General features: G+C 40.1%; 1 protein-coding gene across 7 annotated transcripts in view; it reads left to right on the forward strand.

Moving 5' to 3' along the window:
- The window catches only part of GRIK1 (glutamate ionotropic receptor kainate type subunit 1), a 407,238-nt gene that overhangs the window by 295,235 nt on the left and 97,596 nt on the right, over window positions 1-14,407 (forward strand). For all 7 annotated transcript variants that reach the window (XM_025379075.1, XM_025379077.1, XM_025379076.1 and 4 more), the window contains one exon: window positions 7,035-7,178. In XM_025379075.1, the coding sequence (XP_025234860.1) occupies window positions 7,035-7,178 (144 nt within the window). The remainder of the gene's footprint in view (window positions 1-7,034; window positions 7,179-14,407) is intronic.

The following is a 14,407-nucleotide window of genomic DNA, read 5'->3' on the forward strand; positions in this document are numbered from 1 at the left end:
TCAGTTACACTGAGCTGACAAAACAGTTCGTTCATATTGACTGAGATGAGGAAGACTGTTGAATGAAGGAGACAGACCTATGCAATTCATGTGGAATCAGGCCAAGCATGAGGTGATGCTGCCACCCCAGAGCTGCGGCCGGTGTCCTGGGCTAACAGTGATCCCAGGGGCAGGAAGTGTGACAAGGTTGAGTCCCAATGGATGGAAGAGGCCCTGGTCTGCCTGAAGATTTTTACTGTGATCCCAACTAAGAGAGGGGATTCTAGGCTGTGTTCTTACACTTATTATTATAATAAACTATAAAAAGGAAAGTGGGGATTTACCAGAGCTCACTGAGGTGCTGTAAAAGTGGGTAGAGGAACTATTCAACATATCAGGTAGTGTCGATACTAATTTTTTAAAAAGTGATAGGATGCAGGCACCAGTAGGAGCTGTATCCAACAGTCATGCAGATAATAACTTTGAAATTACGTGAAGGGTAATACTTACTTTCTTTATCCAAAGAGTCTGCTTTGCACTTGACTGTTTTCTTTCTGTTTCTCCTGGATGTGGCTACTTTGGGAATGTGGAAACTGTGTCATGGGAGGTGAAGGGCATTGAAGGGCATGAAAGGACATCCATTGACCAATAGCTAAGCCAAGAGAGCAAACTTACGACCGCAAGCCCAGGCCCAATGCTAACAAATCTTTGCTGTCAAGTTGCCTCTATTTAAACTCTTTCTTCTCTACCTTAAAGATAAAAAGTCCTTTGGTTTCAATTTCATTGGGTCCAAATAGCAGACCCTGCCCTTCATTCATTCTTGCATGTCAAGCACTTGTTGCCCCCATGCCTAGAAGCATACAGTAGCCCCTTCCCTGATTTTTCTCTCTTTCCTCTTACCTGTTTTTGTTTTCTTCATAGCCCTTATGACCTGACTTGTTATATTTTGATTTGTTTGTTTAGTACCTTCCCCTATAAGAACAGACACTTCATAAAGGCATCTTTTATGAAAAAGAGACGTTGTGCTTTTGTGCTCTGCTTTCTCCCCAGCACTAGAAAAGGCCCAGCGCAAAATACACCTTCAATAAATGTGTATTTAATAAAGAAATTAATGCACTAAATAAATAAGAATTAAGCTTCTACTAAAACTGAAGATGTTAAATGAAAAATATTTAGGCAGCCCTGAAAATAGTCCCATAAAAGTACAGAGAGTTCCTATAAATAAGATATATGTGAATGTGCATGATTAGTAAAATAGAGATTACTTTAAAATAATAAGAGTTTTTTAAAAATTAGTCACAGACTGGCCACTCTTAATGTTTAAATAATGCCATTACTACAATAGAATTGTATTCTCTGAAATCATATGCTTCATTCCACTATTATTCAAGGTGAATTTCCCTGTAGATGTTTATAGTCATAGTTTTGTGTGTGGTGCATACGTATATGGATGAATATAGGAATTAGAAAAAAGCATAAGGAAAATGCATGTATTTTGATTTCCCATTCAATTATCTATTTTTCTCTCTAATATTTTTAACTATTAAGCATTTCTTAGAATTTCATACACTAAAAAATCCTCAAATAATATGATTATATCAAAACATTCATATCTGAAAATAGAGAAGCCAGTCATGCCCATATCCAAAACATCTTGACACCAGACTTAAGAACAATAGAATTAATTAAAGAAAAAAATTTAGTTTAAAAATTAGGTTAAAATTAAGTTAAGAAAATTGTTACTGAGTCAACTGAGTTCAAAAACAGTAAAACTCATTATTAAAAAATATCTTGAGGAAAAAAAGAGTGTTTTATCAACTGAAGTGTTAATTGACAAAATTAACAGAAGTTTGGAGTGAATTTTATAAAATCTACTTTGTTCTCTTTTATAATCTTTAAATTTTTTCTCAGCAATTGGGGTGATTCAACCTTTCAGCTTTTGGATAGACTGGGATAATACAGAAATGGTTCATTCTCAAATGGGTTCTTCTCAGTGGACCAAAATTGTGTATGAGTCAACACTGCACAGGAGTCAGGGGAACAACCAAACATTGATCTGACATCTGCCTTTCCAGTTCTTCACATCCACTCACAACATAAAGTTAAGTCAGTAGCCTTATCCTGCTCTCTTGCCTGTAAACATTTCCCTTAATCATGACCCATAGGGAAGATGTCCTAGAGTTCCCACCTTGTACATCCACTTAAGCAATGAAAGAAAATAGGCAGCTGGATTCAGTACAAAAAGCAAAATCTTCTCAGATAATGAAAGCCTAGGATTAAGTCCTGGCTATGTCTCCTAACTAAGTGACCAGAGCAAGTTATTTAACCTCTCTCAGTTCTCTGCTCATCTGTAAATCTGTACAATAACGCCTTACAGTGTTACTCTACAGATTAAATTAGATCACGTATGTGAAGCCTCTAGTACATAGAATTGAATTCACTTGATACCTGATGTTTTGCCTATTTGTAGTCAATAAACGAACACAAGGCTGTGCATGGCGGCTCATGCCTGTAATCCCAACACTTTGGGAGGCCAAGCCGGGTGGATCACGAGGTCAGGAGTTCAAGACCAGCCTGGCCAACATGGCAAACCCTTGTCTCTACTAAAAATACAAAAATTATCTGGGTGTGGTGGCGGGTGCCTGTAATCCCAGCTACTCGGGAGGCTGAGGCAGGAGAATCACTTGAACGAGGGAGGCAGAGGTTGTAGTGAGCTGAGATTGTGCCATTGCACCCCAGCCTGGGCAATAAGATCAAGACTCCATCTCAAAATAAATAAATAAATAAATAAATAAATAAATAAATAAATAAATAAATCAAGAGATATTCTGAAATATCATAGCAGAATCTGCGCGTTTCCAAGAAACACATTCCTTAGCTTGCACATATAGCCCAAGATGGACCCTTATCTGGGACCTGTGTGACCCTGTATGATCAGCCCATTTGATCTCTGAATATTAGGTTTCTCTTCAGCACCCCAATCTCCTCCTGCTTTTTCCAACAACAATTATGTGCCACGCACACAGCTAAGTATGAGGACTTTCTAAGGCCACGTAGTGTTGTTAGTCCTCATCTCTAAGATGAGGTGGCATCTCACTGGCTTATGTTGGGAGTCCTCAAGATCATCTTCAGATTTGATGATTTGCTAGCAGGACTCACAGAACTCAGAAAAGCTGTTGTATTCACAATGACAGATTTATAGTAAAAGAAGACAGAGTAAAATTAGGGAAGGAAAAAGTGACAGAGAGTCCACACAGAAAAAGCACCAACTTCCAAGTATCCTCTCCCAACAGAGTTGCATGGACAGCACTGAATCCTCAGCAATGATCTATGACAACAAGTAGAAAGTATTGCCACCGCGCCCGGCTCATGGCCGGGCGCGGTGGCTCAAGCCTGTAATCCCAGCACTTTGGGAGGCCGAGACGGGCGGATCACGAGGTCAGGAGATCGAGACCATCCTGGCTAACACGGTGAAACCCCGTCTCTATTAAGAAATACAAAAAACTAGCCGGGCGAGGTGGCGGGCGCCTGTAGTCCCAGCTACTCGGGAGGCTGAGGCCGGAGAATGGCGTGAACCCGGGAGGCGGAGCTTGCAGTGAGCTGAGATCCGGCCACTGCAGTCCAGCCTGGGTGACAGAGCGAGACTCCGTCTCAAAAAAAAATAAAAATAAAAATAAAAAAAAAAGAAAAAAAAAAAAAAAAAAAAAAAGAAAGTATTGCCAGCCATGGAAACTCACCCAAGCCTTGGGGTCCAGGTTTTTTATTGGGATGATCGGTCACATAGGCATGGAGCTCCCATATAGTTGGCCTTAGTTACTTAGTATCCAGCCTTTCAGGAGATCAAATTGATACAGCATGGCCCAGAGCCCTAGGTCAACAAAAATAGGCATTCATCATAAATCACATTTTTAAAATAAAGTATCTGACATTACCCAGGACCCCAAGAATACAATGACGCTCTTATTGGGGTATTCCAAGGAGTTGAAGGTTATCTCTCAAGAGCCAGTCAAGGGGCTGGTCCTCTCTTTGGAATGTGCAAAGTCTGAGTACTCTAAGCCCAGTGAGTTAATCCTTTACTGCAAATTGTAATAATCAAAACATTGTGTACTGGGAAGAAGTATGCTTTCAATGTGCTTATTTCATGGTTCAGATTGTGGTAAAAAGATTTTCTTAGGGTCATTGAGCAATGTGATTTCATCCAGGCTTTAGATATATATAAAATGTGAACATAAACACATTTGGAAGAGGAAAATTTGAAACATAAGCCAGTTTCTATTACATTACCTATTACCTAAAATGATGACAGCCATTCAGTAAGCAGGCCTCAAGCACAAAACTGAAAGGGGGAGGAAAATCAGTGGTAGTATATTGGTGCTATAATATAATTAATGTAAACATTTTCTCCATCTAAGAAAACATTGTATTTCAAGGGGCAGCATATTTGTTAGAATAAATAGTTTTCTTCTTTGGGTTGAAAGGCACAGATTAGACCTATAATTTTGAATCATTTTATTGCCCTTCCCAATATGGAGCCCGCCTTGAGAAAGAATGTCCATCTTTTCTAAACTAAGTTTATGGAAAAATCAGATTATTAGAATTCCAGTCCTTATACTTCTCTATCAAATTGGTCATTCAGTGAATTAATGAATACAGATACAAATTTTCAAAAAAGTATATCCTATTGATAAAAAAAAGTCCAAGTCATCATAGCATGTGGCTATGGTCATGAGCTGAAATCTGAGTTTGCATCCCAAATTAGAATTCTCATTCCTTCCCTTAATGGCTACAAAATTTTAGGTAAGTTATTCTACCTCTACAAGCCTCAATTTCCCCATCTGCATACCTATTTCAAAAGTTTAATTTCAGTAATTAAAAAAGATGACTTATGTAAAATGCTTATAGTGCCTGGCACATAGTAAATTATCAGTGAATATTAACCTTTATTGAACTATTATTGTGACTATTAAATCATCAGACCAATAACTTGGTTTAGAAGCAGCACAGCTTTATGGTTAAGGGCATATACTCTAGCACCAACTTCATGGGTTTGAATATTGCCTGTCCCCCCATGAGTTTGGGGGTCCCATTTAATATCTTTATTTCTTTATCTGTAAAAGAATAAAGGTTATAGTGAAAATTTCATGTTTGCAAGGGATTTAGAACAGCATGCGACATATCATAAGTGCTCGATAAATGTCAGCTATTGTTATTGATTGCATTTCAAAAAGTCTCAATCTGCCAGTAGCTTACTTTCCTCCAATTAAACAGAATTAGTACAGCAAAGTGGTAAAGATCATGGGTGCTAGAATCACGCATGTGCAGGCTCAAACCCTGGCCATGACATTGATTACAGAGTAGCCTTATACTGGTCAATTTCCATGAGCTTTAGTTTTCTCATCTACAAAGTGGATTGTGTGAGTCTTGGACTGAAATGATCAAAACATTTTTAAGCTTTAGAAATTACTGCCACCACCAATCTAATGTCTGTCTGTCAACTACATAAGTATGAATGAAATGTTTTTTCTTAAAACTACATCTTAAAGCCTTGCAATTATACAGTTCTCACAAAAATAAATTTCATTTTAAGGGATTAAGTAATATGAATTTCTTCAGTGAACAATTTTAAACAACTTTCTGTGTCAGGAACCATGTTAGCCACCAAAGCGAACTTAAACTTGAGCAGTTTCTGCCTTCAAAAAACCAATATTCTTATTAAGAAACGGACATAAAGGCCTCTGACCATGAATAGATGGAAAATACAATGATAAAGATTGTAGAGAATAATAAGGATTCAAAGTAGAGGTATTCCATGGCCTCAAAGACTGATAAAATTGTGAGATATAGTAACCCCGTCCTCGCTTTCCACCTCCACCAAGACATGAGCAATCAGTGCATAGTATATGTTGAATGTATCAACCAATTTTGGAAAACCATATGATAATTTTCATTCCATGACCTAGATTCTAGGTTTAACTCTGAAAATGATTGGCTATGTATATAATCCCTATTACTCTCCAGAAATAATAAGCAGAAGTAATGACATCTCTGGGATTTCTCACTATGATTGTGTGTGTGTTGTGTGTGTGTGCACATGTGTGTGTGCACGTGTGTGTGTGTGCCCCTCCACAAATATCCTACCTCGAAGTGAGTTTTCTCACATAATAAATACCTTTATCTCTTCTGCTTATTTTGAAGACTTGTTGAGAATTTCAAATGAGCTAATGTATTTGAAGTTGCAATGAAACCCTCAAGTGAAATGCAAGGGTATTATAAGATTTTTTTCCCTAAAGAAAACCACAGGGAAGTATATTTTATAAAATGCTGTAAGTATTATGTAAAATTTTGCACGTGACAGGAATTTCATGAGGAAGGGAAGAATGAGATGCCCAGTCCCCTAAAAGGAATGACTGACTGGTTTCAATCTGTCTCAAGAAAGCACGTGCTGGCAAGAGGAGGCATGTTCTGAGCCAGTTGCACGTGTCTGCTCTTCAGAGGGCCTCCCAAAACTTGCTGTTGAGTTTCATTCCATGACTATGACCTTCTTAACTCTGGTAAATGAAAGTGACCAACACCAGTATCCTTATCTGGAAATCACCTGTTAGTGATTGCAGCAGTTTCTTTCTACCAAATATAAACCAGTAAGTAGACAGATAAATAGTTATAGACAAATACTGAGAAACAAATCTGATATTGCAACTTTGAGCTTTAGTAGCTTCTAGCTCAAGTAGTTGATCTTAACACCGTGCTTAACATAGAAGACACTTTGCAAAATATTTGTTCCTTGAATCAAGTCTTCTGTGGCTGATCTGGGGTGCTTTATTTTGTTTTTAAAGAACTTGAAACAAAGCAGAGTTATGACTTCAATTTACTCCGAAGTGTGAGGTATTATTTTTTGAGAAAAATAGCTGTTGGAGAGTGAAAACTACCTAGCTGAACAACAAATGGCCTTTGAGATCAGATAGATAAGAGCTATGGAAGCAGAAAGAGTGATTATGCAGGTAAAGGAAGGTAAGCTAAGGTGGAATTGAAGATGTGGTGTGTGTTTTCCTCCACAGACTGAAGCGGCTCTGATGTACGATGCTGTGTACATGGTGGCCATTGCCTCGCACCGGGCATCCCAGCTGACCGTCAGCTCCCTACAGTGCCATCGACATAAGCCATGGCGCCTTGGACCCAGATTTATGAACCTCATCAAAGAGGCAAGTGATGCTCCCTCACAGCCCAGGTGCCCTTCAGCTGAGCACTGTTGGGCTTGCCCATTTGGTATGGTCCTCCCCACATGGTTCTGTTGGCATGATGCCCATAAGAGAGAAGAAGCCATCATCAACAAGTCTGCCCAGATTTCAGTGTCAAAAGTTTGTCCAGAAGGACTATCAGGAATTTCCCATTGTGATGCTGCCAAGTTCAGTGACGCTGCAAGACACCATCACGTCCTCTCCTTCATGCCAGCCATGGCCGTAGCTCCTGCTGGCTCTCCACATATGTCCATAAGAGCATATGGGTGTTTCTTCCATGGTCCACTGAGTCAAGGGGAGGGTTGATCCACTACTGAAGGGTACCAGAGAGAGTTCCAGTATTATCAGTCCACAATCCCAGTGGCCTCCTAAAGCTCAGGTTGTACAGGACTGAGTGGAAGGACCTCTTTATCTTAATTACATAGTGATTGTTTTGTCATTTGTCAGCTAACTGGAAAAGTTTATTCCCATTCAAAACCTACCCAGCACATTAAAAGATTTTCGAGAGTACAGGATATTTGCAGGGATAGATATCTTCACTGATGTCCTGGGATCCTGGACTGTCCTCCACCTTTTCTTTTCTCTGAGGCAGTTTTACTCCTCTTCACAAGGCCCTTTTCTAAGCCCCGGGACTCCTTATTGATATGTATCCTGCATGATTGGCCACTCCACCACACACCTCAGGGTGTGTCTGGACTTGGTGATAAGAAATAAGGCTCTTTGACTGGGCGCGGTGATTCATGCCTGTAATCCCAGCACTTTGGGAGGTCGAGGTGGGCAGATCACGAGGTCAGGAGATTGAGACCATCCTGGCTGACACGGTGAAACCCCGTCTCTACTAAAAACACACACACACACACACACACACACAAAATTAGCCAGGTGTGGTGGCAGGCACCTGTGGTCCCAGCTACTCAGGAGGCTGAGGCAGAAGAATGTCGTGAACTCGGGAGGTGGAGGTTGCAGTGAGCTGAGATCTCACCACTGCACTCCAGCCTGGGGGGACAGAGCAAGACTCATCTCAAAAAAGAAAAAAAAAAAAGAAAAGAAAAGAAAAGAAAAAAGAAATAAGGCTCTTTGGAGTAACTAGGCCTGAGTATGCACAATGCTCCAATATGCTATTCTAATATTTCTCTATGGGATACAGACATGTACTTCTCAAGTGAAGAGTATTTTTTTTTCCTTTCTGTACTGGAGAAGGATGGAAACATAGTGGAAGGAAGAGGGAGGGCACGTGAAAATGCCCAGCTAAAAGCAAGGAAAGACACCTGCTTTGGACTCCTGTCTCTGCTGGTCTCTTCCACGCCTGCACACCCTCTCAGGCTGTTCAACACAACGAAAGGCTGACTGATCCATGAGGGTGAGGACCAAGCAGGCGGGACGCATAAGGATTAAGTACCTAGGCTTCAAATCTAGGTTGCTTGCAAGCCCAGGATGAGGGTGCAATTTAAGGAAACATTCATTCTTGGGTGAGAATTCTATACTTGCACAAGATTAAGAGGGAATTATCCCTTAAACTTTGTACCCTGAGCACTTCTCTTACCTTACCCTAGTCTTGGCAGTGACTGCTTGGGTTTAAATCTTAGTTCCACTAACACTGATGAGCAATATAAACCGGGCAAGTCTATTGGTCTGTTTTCATGCTGCTGATAAAGACATACCTGAGACTGGGTAATTTATAAAGAAAAAGAGGTTTAATGGACTCACAGTTCCTCATGGCTGAGGAGGCCTCACAATCATGGCGGAAAGTGAAAGCATGTCTGTGTGGTGGCAGGCAAGAGAAAACTTGTGCAGGGAAAATCCCATGTATAAAGCCATCAGATTTCACGAGACTTATTAACTGTCATGAGAACAGCATGGGAAGACTCGCCCCCATGATCCAATTACCTCCCACTGGGTCCCTCCCAAAACGCATGGGAACTATGGGAGCTACAATTTGAGATGAGATTTGGGTGGAGACACAGCCAAACCATATCAGCAAGTTACTTACACTTCTTGTCTCTCAGTTTTCTTATCTGTAAAATGGGAACAGTATCATCTACCTCACAGCATGACTGTAAGGAAAAAGAGTAAGGCAAATGTTTGTGAAGAATAGTTCAGAAACCTAGTAAGCATCTGAAATACTAACTATTCTCTTGCCATTGGAAAGCACCACTAAGAACAGCCTCATTCAGTTTACTGAAGATGATGCCAGGAATTTCAAACTGGCAACAACAACAAAGAAATCACAAATAGGCATGAAACAAAATACCTTTTCTGACAGCTACATAACTCTGCCACACTATGCCTCATAGAAAAACATCACACGACCTCCTTTTCCCTGCAGCGATCATGGTTGTGTCCTGAATCGCCATCCTGATTACCTTGATCTTTAACAAGAAAACAGCTGGTTTTCTTTTATCTCCTAGAAGTTCAAGGAGAGGCAGAAGTGACATGAAAGCTTGGGATCAAACACTCAAGAGCCCCCAAGGCACCTTATCACTTGTACTTAAGTTGCATAAGAAGGTGAAATTACCAAGCCACATTTAGGCATGTTTAAAGAAATAATGAGCTCCAAGATGAGGGACCACACTGAAAATAAGAAGGTATTTTATATTCATTCACTCCAAAGAAGCAAATCCCTCATTTTTAATCTCCACAGTTAGGGGTAACAGGAAGGGAGGGGGATATGAATCAGAAACCATTGTCAACATTGTACTCATCCTCTTTTGTCTCCTGAGTCAGGATGTCATACGCTACCTTTGGCAGGGTGTAGGTACCTGCAGAGAAGATGGAATGGGAGTAACTAGAAGCAATGCCTCAGCCTGCTGGAGGACTGGCACTGAGGGAATTCTGAGACAACCTAAACTAAAACATGCAAAAAAGAAAATGCACGTGTTTCTTCAGATGAGTGCATAACTAAACAAAATTTTGCAAGTATCAGGTTTCATTAGGAAACATGAAATAAGGAACTTGGTCCCCAAATTTCCCCTGCTTCTTTTTTTTTTTTTTTTTTTTTTTAAGTAATTCTCACTTTGTAAAGAAGTTCCAAAACTAGAGCCAGAAAAAGAAAAAAAATGAAAAGAAGCAAGTCAGCAGATTGAATTTATGGGGTGAAGATCAAATTCATCACAGGAGGTAAACTTCCTGAGCAGAGGTTGTTGCATGTGCGGTAATTTCTGATAACTCCACACACTGTTGGGAATCAGTAAGCTTTCAGACACATCTTTCCAGCTCACTACCTTTCAGTGTTTGAGTCTGACTAGATAAAGGGGAAGAGTTAAAGAACATTTGAAACATGATAGAGTATGTTATTGTGTTAGCTCTCTGAGCATTTGCTAAACAAATGCATACTAGGAGATTATACATTCCCACTCAACAAGCATTACTGAAACTCCACTACATAAGCAATATTACTTGGCATCTTAAGGGATAATATCCTCAAAAAGTAGAAGACGTGGTTTCTGCCACCTAGTAATGTAAATTCTACATGGCAGAGGATTGACATGTTTCATTAAAGCTTTTTCTTATACCTCAGGATAAAACATACACTCTTCAGCAGGATATACAGGGTGTCTGATGATCTCGTTCCTGATCCCTCTGCCAGCTCTCTCATCTCCTGCCCCATCTGCAGCATCTGCTGAACCTACTGTGGCTCCCTTGAATATGCCATATGCTCCTACCAAATTATTTTGCCTCTGATTGCAATGCCATGCTCTTCTAGGTCATGCTTTATGTCTCGACTCAAGCACTAGCTCATATCTGCAGGGCCCTGACTCACAGATGTAGGCTCTGTACCTTCATTACAACTGTGGGTATGCTATCGTGTTTGTTTCCATGTCTATCTCCAAGCTATGTGTTTTCAGTCTCAATTCCCTAGCTCTTGCACAATGCTGGGCATAGAATGAGCACCCAATAAATACATGCCAAACAAGTGAATGGTTGATGAATGAATGAATGAATGAATGAATGAGCAAAGGAACCGAAGAACACACACTTACAATCTATAAGCATGTGCAGTGCTTTAGGATACACTCTGTTCATAAAAATCATATCCAGAAACAATTCAATAAGACAGAGTCAGGGGCTGGACTAGATCTGTCCACCAGGGCCGTAGGTTTTGATAGGAGAGTGAGGCACAGTTTTAAGGAAAGACCAACCTATTTAACTCTGGTGCTGGGAACACAGATTCTGAGATTTCATCACACTTTGCCATCAGTGTGAACTTAGTCAAGTCATTTAGCTTGTTTCTCACTCCTTCCTCCTATAACACGGGGAATAAAATGCCTACATCATATGTTTGTAGGGATTACATATTTTGCATGTACAGCCTAGCAAAATATTTGTCATGTAGTGGTTGCCTAATGAAGGATAGCTACCATCAAATGAAAGGTTCTGTTAAAAAATCAAAAACATTTTTCCATTTTCAAGAAAAGGAAGTATATTGGAATAAGATTGCAGTTAGATTAACACCTTTTCTTGAAATGAATTTACAGAAAAAAATGTACATGTATAATTAAGTTCACTGTATCCTCCTTTAAACTAGTTTTACCTGCTTGTTTTCTCATAAATGAGTTACATAAACCTTTGACATACTTATGTGTTTTTAATATTCTAGTATCACAAGTAGCCTTTTGTTTCTGTATTGCACTTTAGAGGTAATTGTTATTTTTCCACCTCTTTGTACAACTGATATGGTCTGGCTTTGTGTCCCCACTCAAATCTCATCATGAATTGTAATCCTCACGTGTGGAGTGGTGGACCCGTAAATCCCCAAGTGTTGAAAGAGGGCAGTGACTGGATCATGGGGGCAGTTTCCCCCATGCTGTTCTTGTGAAAGTAGCTGAGTTCTCAAGAGATCTGATGGTTTTATAAGGGGCTCTTCCCCTTTTGCTTTCTCCTCTCTCTCCTGCTGCCCTGTAAGACATACCTACTTCCCCTTCCACCATGATTCTAAGTTTCCTGAGGCCTCCCCAGCCATGCAGAACTGTGAGTCAACTAAACCTCTTTCCTTTATTTAAAAAAAGTGTCTACCATACAAGGTAGTGGTCAGGAGAAATGAGGCAACACCTAGGAAATATTAAGTATATTGCCAAACATATAAGCACTGCGTGTTTGCTATTACTGTTATTCGTGTCATCATTATTATTATTGGAATCTAGGATAAAGCAGCAGTTGTTTGCAAAATGGAAGACAGTATCTATTGGTGGAAAACTGGAAGTTCCATGGAGACAGGCATGCAGCATGCAGTAGGCCAACTTCAATGAAGCCAGGGAATGAGGACTTTCAATCATAGACCACCTATATGATTGTTCAAGAAAGGTGAAAAAGACATTAGGCAAAAATTAACCAGGCTGAGTGTCTTAGTTCATTTGGGCTGCTGTGACAAAATACCATAAACCAGGTGTCAAATAACAGCAGAAACTTACTAGTCATAGTTCTGCAGACTGGGAAGTTCACTATCAAGGTGCTAGCAGAATCCGTTGTCTGGTGAAGACTGGCTTCCTAGTTCATAGACAGCTGTCTTTCACTTGTTCTCACATGGTGAAAGGGGCAAGGAATCTCTCAAGGGCCTCTTTTATAAAGGCACTAATGCCATCCATTCACCTCTCAAAGGCCCCACCTCCTATTACCATTGTCTTGAGGGTTAGAAGTTCAGCACATGAATTTTGGGGGTAAACAAGCATTTGAACTACAGCAGATGCTACCAGGATACCGTAGCAAGTTGCTTCTCAGGTCAGTCTGGGAAATGGTAGCTGAATGTAGGAGCTGAGGAAGCCAAGAATTACGCTGTGTCCAGATTAGGTTCCAGCTGGATATAGGGCAATCAGTGGAGCAGCTGTGGTAGCAGCAAACACGGAAGCATCTGGAAAGAAGGTTTCTAATCAGGGGTGCTGGGAAGAGCAGTGAACAGAGTACGGAACCGGGAATCAGAGATCTTAGGTTACGTCAGCTGTTCTTAATTATTTTCTGGGTCACATGCTTCTAGTAAAACTGACTTAAATGTAGATCCATTGTCCCCTAAAATGCAAACACATTTGTCTATAATCTCAGGGGCCTTAAAGACACCCTGGCTTCCCTAAAACCCATATTTAAGTGCCTGAATTGAGTTTTAGAGTAGAATTTGGTTGAAAAGGCATTGCTGTATAGTGAATGGCAAATGTGTAAATGAAGCATAAGGAATCCTGTTGGGCCCAGATGGAGGGATCCTATGTGGAAGCAGTGAAAAATATGCTTAAGTAAATGTGGAAAGACAATTGGAAGTTGTCTGCTAAAGTTCAAATTTGATTGATAATTGATAGAAAGCCACTGTTTTTGAGGCAGAGACAAAATGAAGTTTCAGATAGTTTATCTTGGTAGCTATATATAGGTATGATTGAAACAGGTAAACCAAAAAAGATTAATGAGGAAGGAATTGCAGACATCTTGGTTTAGAAGTGATCACCATTCATAAAGAGCTGAAAGGGAAAGGGATTTGTTCAAGAGAAATATGCAAGTGTTTCTTTGAGTACAACCCTAACTTTTCTCTTAAATTTAAATTCATCCAGTCACCTCCCTGCTGGAAATTTCCACTTGGTGGTTCTGCTGCCACCTCCATCAACAAATTCTCCATCAGGATATATTATTTTTTGACTGTTAAATCTATTATTGTTAAAACAGTTCCACTGTCAGTTAATGACAATGCAACTGGTATATCAAACAAACACAACTAGTGAAACAGCAAAGTCAATTCTATTTTTAATCTTCTCTCCTACTTAAAATTATTCAGTAGAATAATCTGGGCAAATCTCATGACTTTTTTTGTTGACTTAAGGTAATGACAGTCCTAGAGCTTCCTTATGGTGAAGCACAGCCTCAACTTCATGATTAGAATATCTAGTCTAAGATATTAATCAAAAATCCAAGTTGATTTAACATCAAATACCTCCCCTCTCTGAGCTTGATCCTTCTGGAAGACTGGTGGCATGACGGAGGGGGCATGAATACTTTCTCCTCTTTCTCCTTTCCCTGCTTACTTCCTCCCAACTCCCTTGGCTGTTGTGCCTTCTACTAGGCTCAAAAATAAATAGGACAGATCTCACTGGGCTGGGCTGCTCTGTGCTTTCTGGGCTTAGCAGACAGTATAAGATGGTGTCCCTGGTAGGCCTGGGAGATTTCTGAAGCTAATTCTTTTTCTTGAAGCATTTCCTTTTGACTCTTGAGTTCCTATTTGA

Source organism: Theropithecus gelada, chromosome 3 (genome assembly GCF_003255815.1).
Source record: "Theropithecus gelada isolate Dixy chromosome 3, Tgel_1.0, whole genome shotgun sequence".
Taxonomy (NCBI): Eukaryota; Metazoa; Chordata; class Mammalia; order Primates; family Cercopithecidae; genus Theropithecus; species Theropithecus gelada.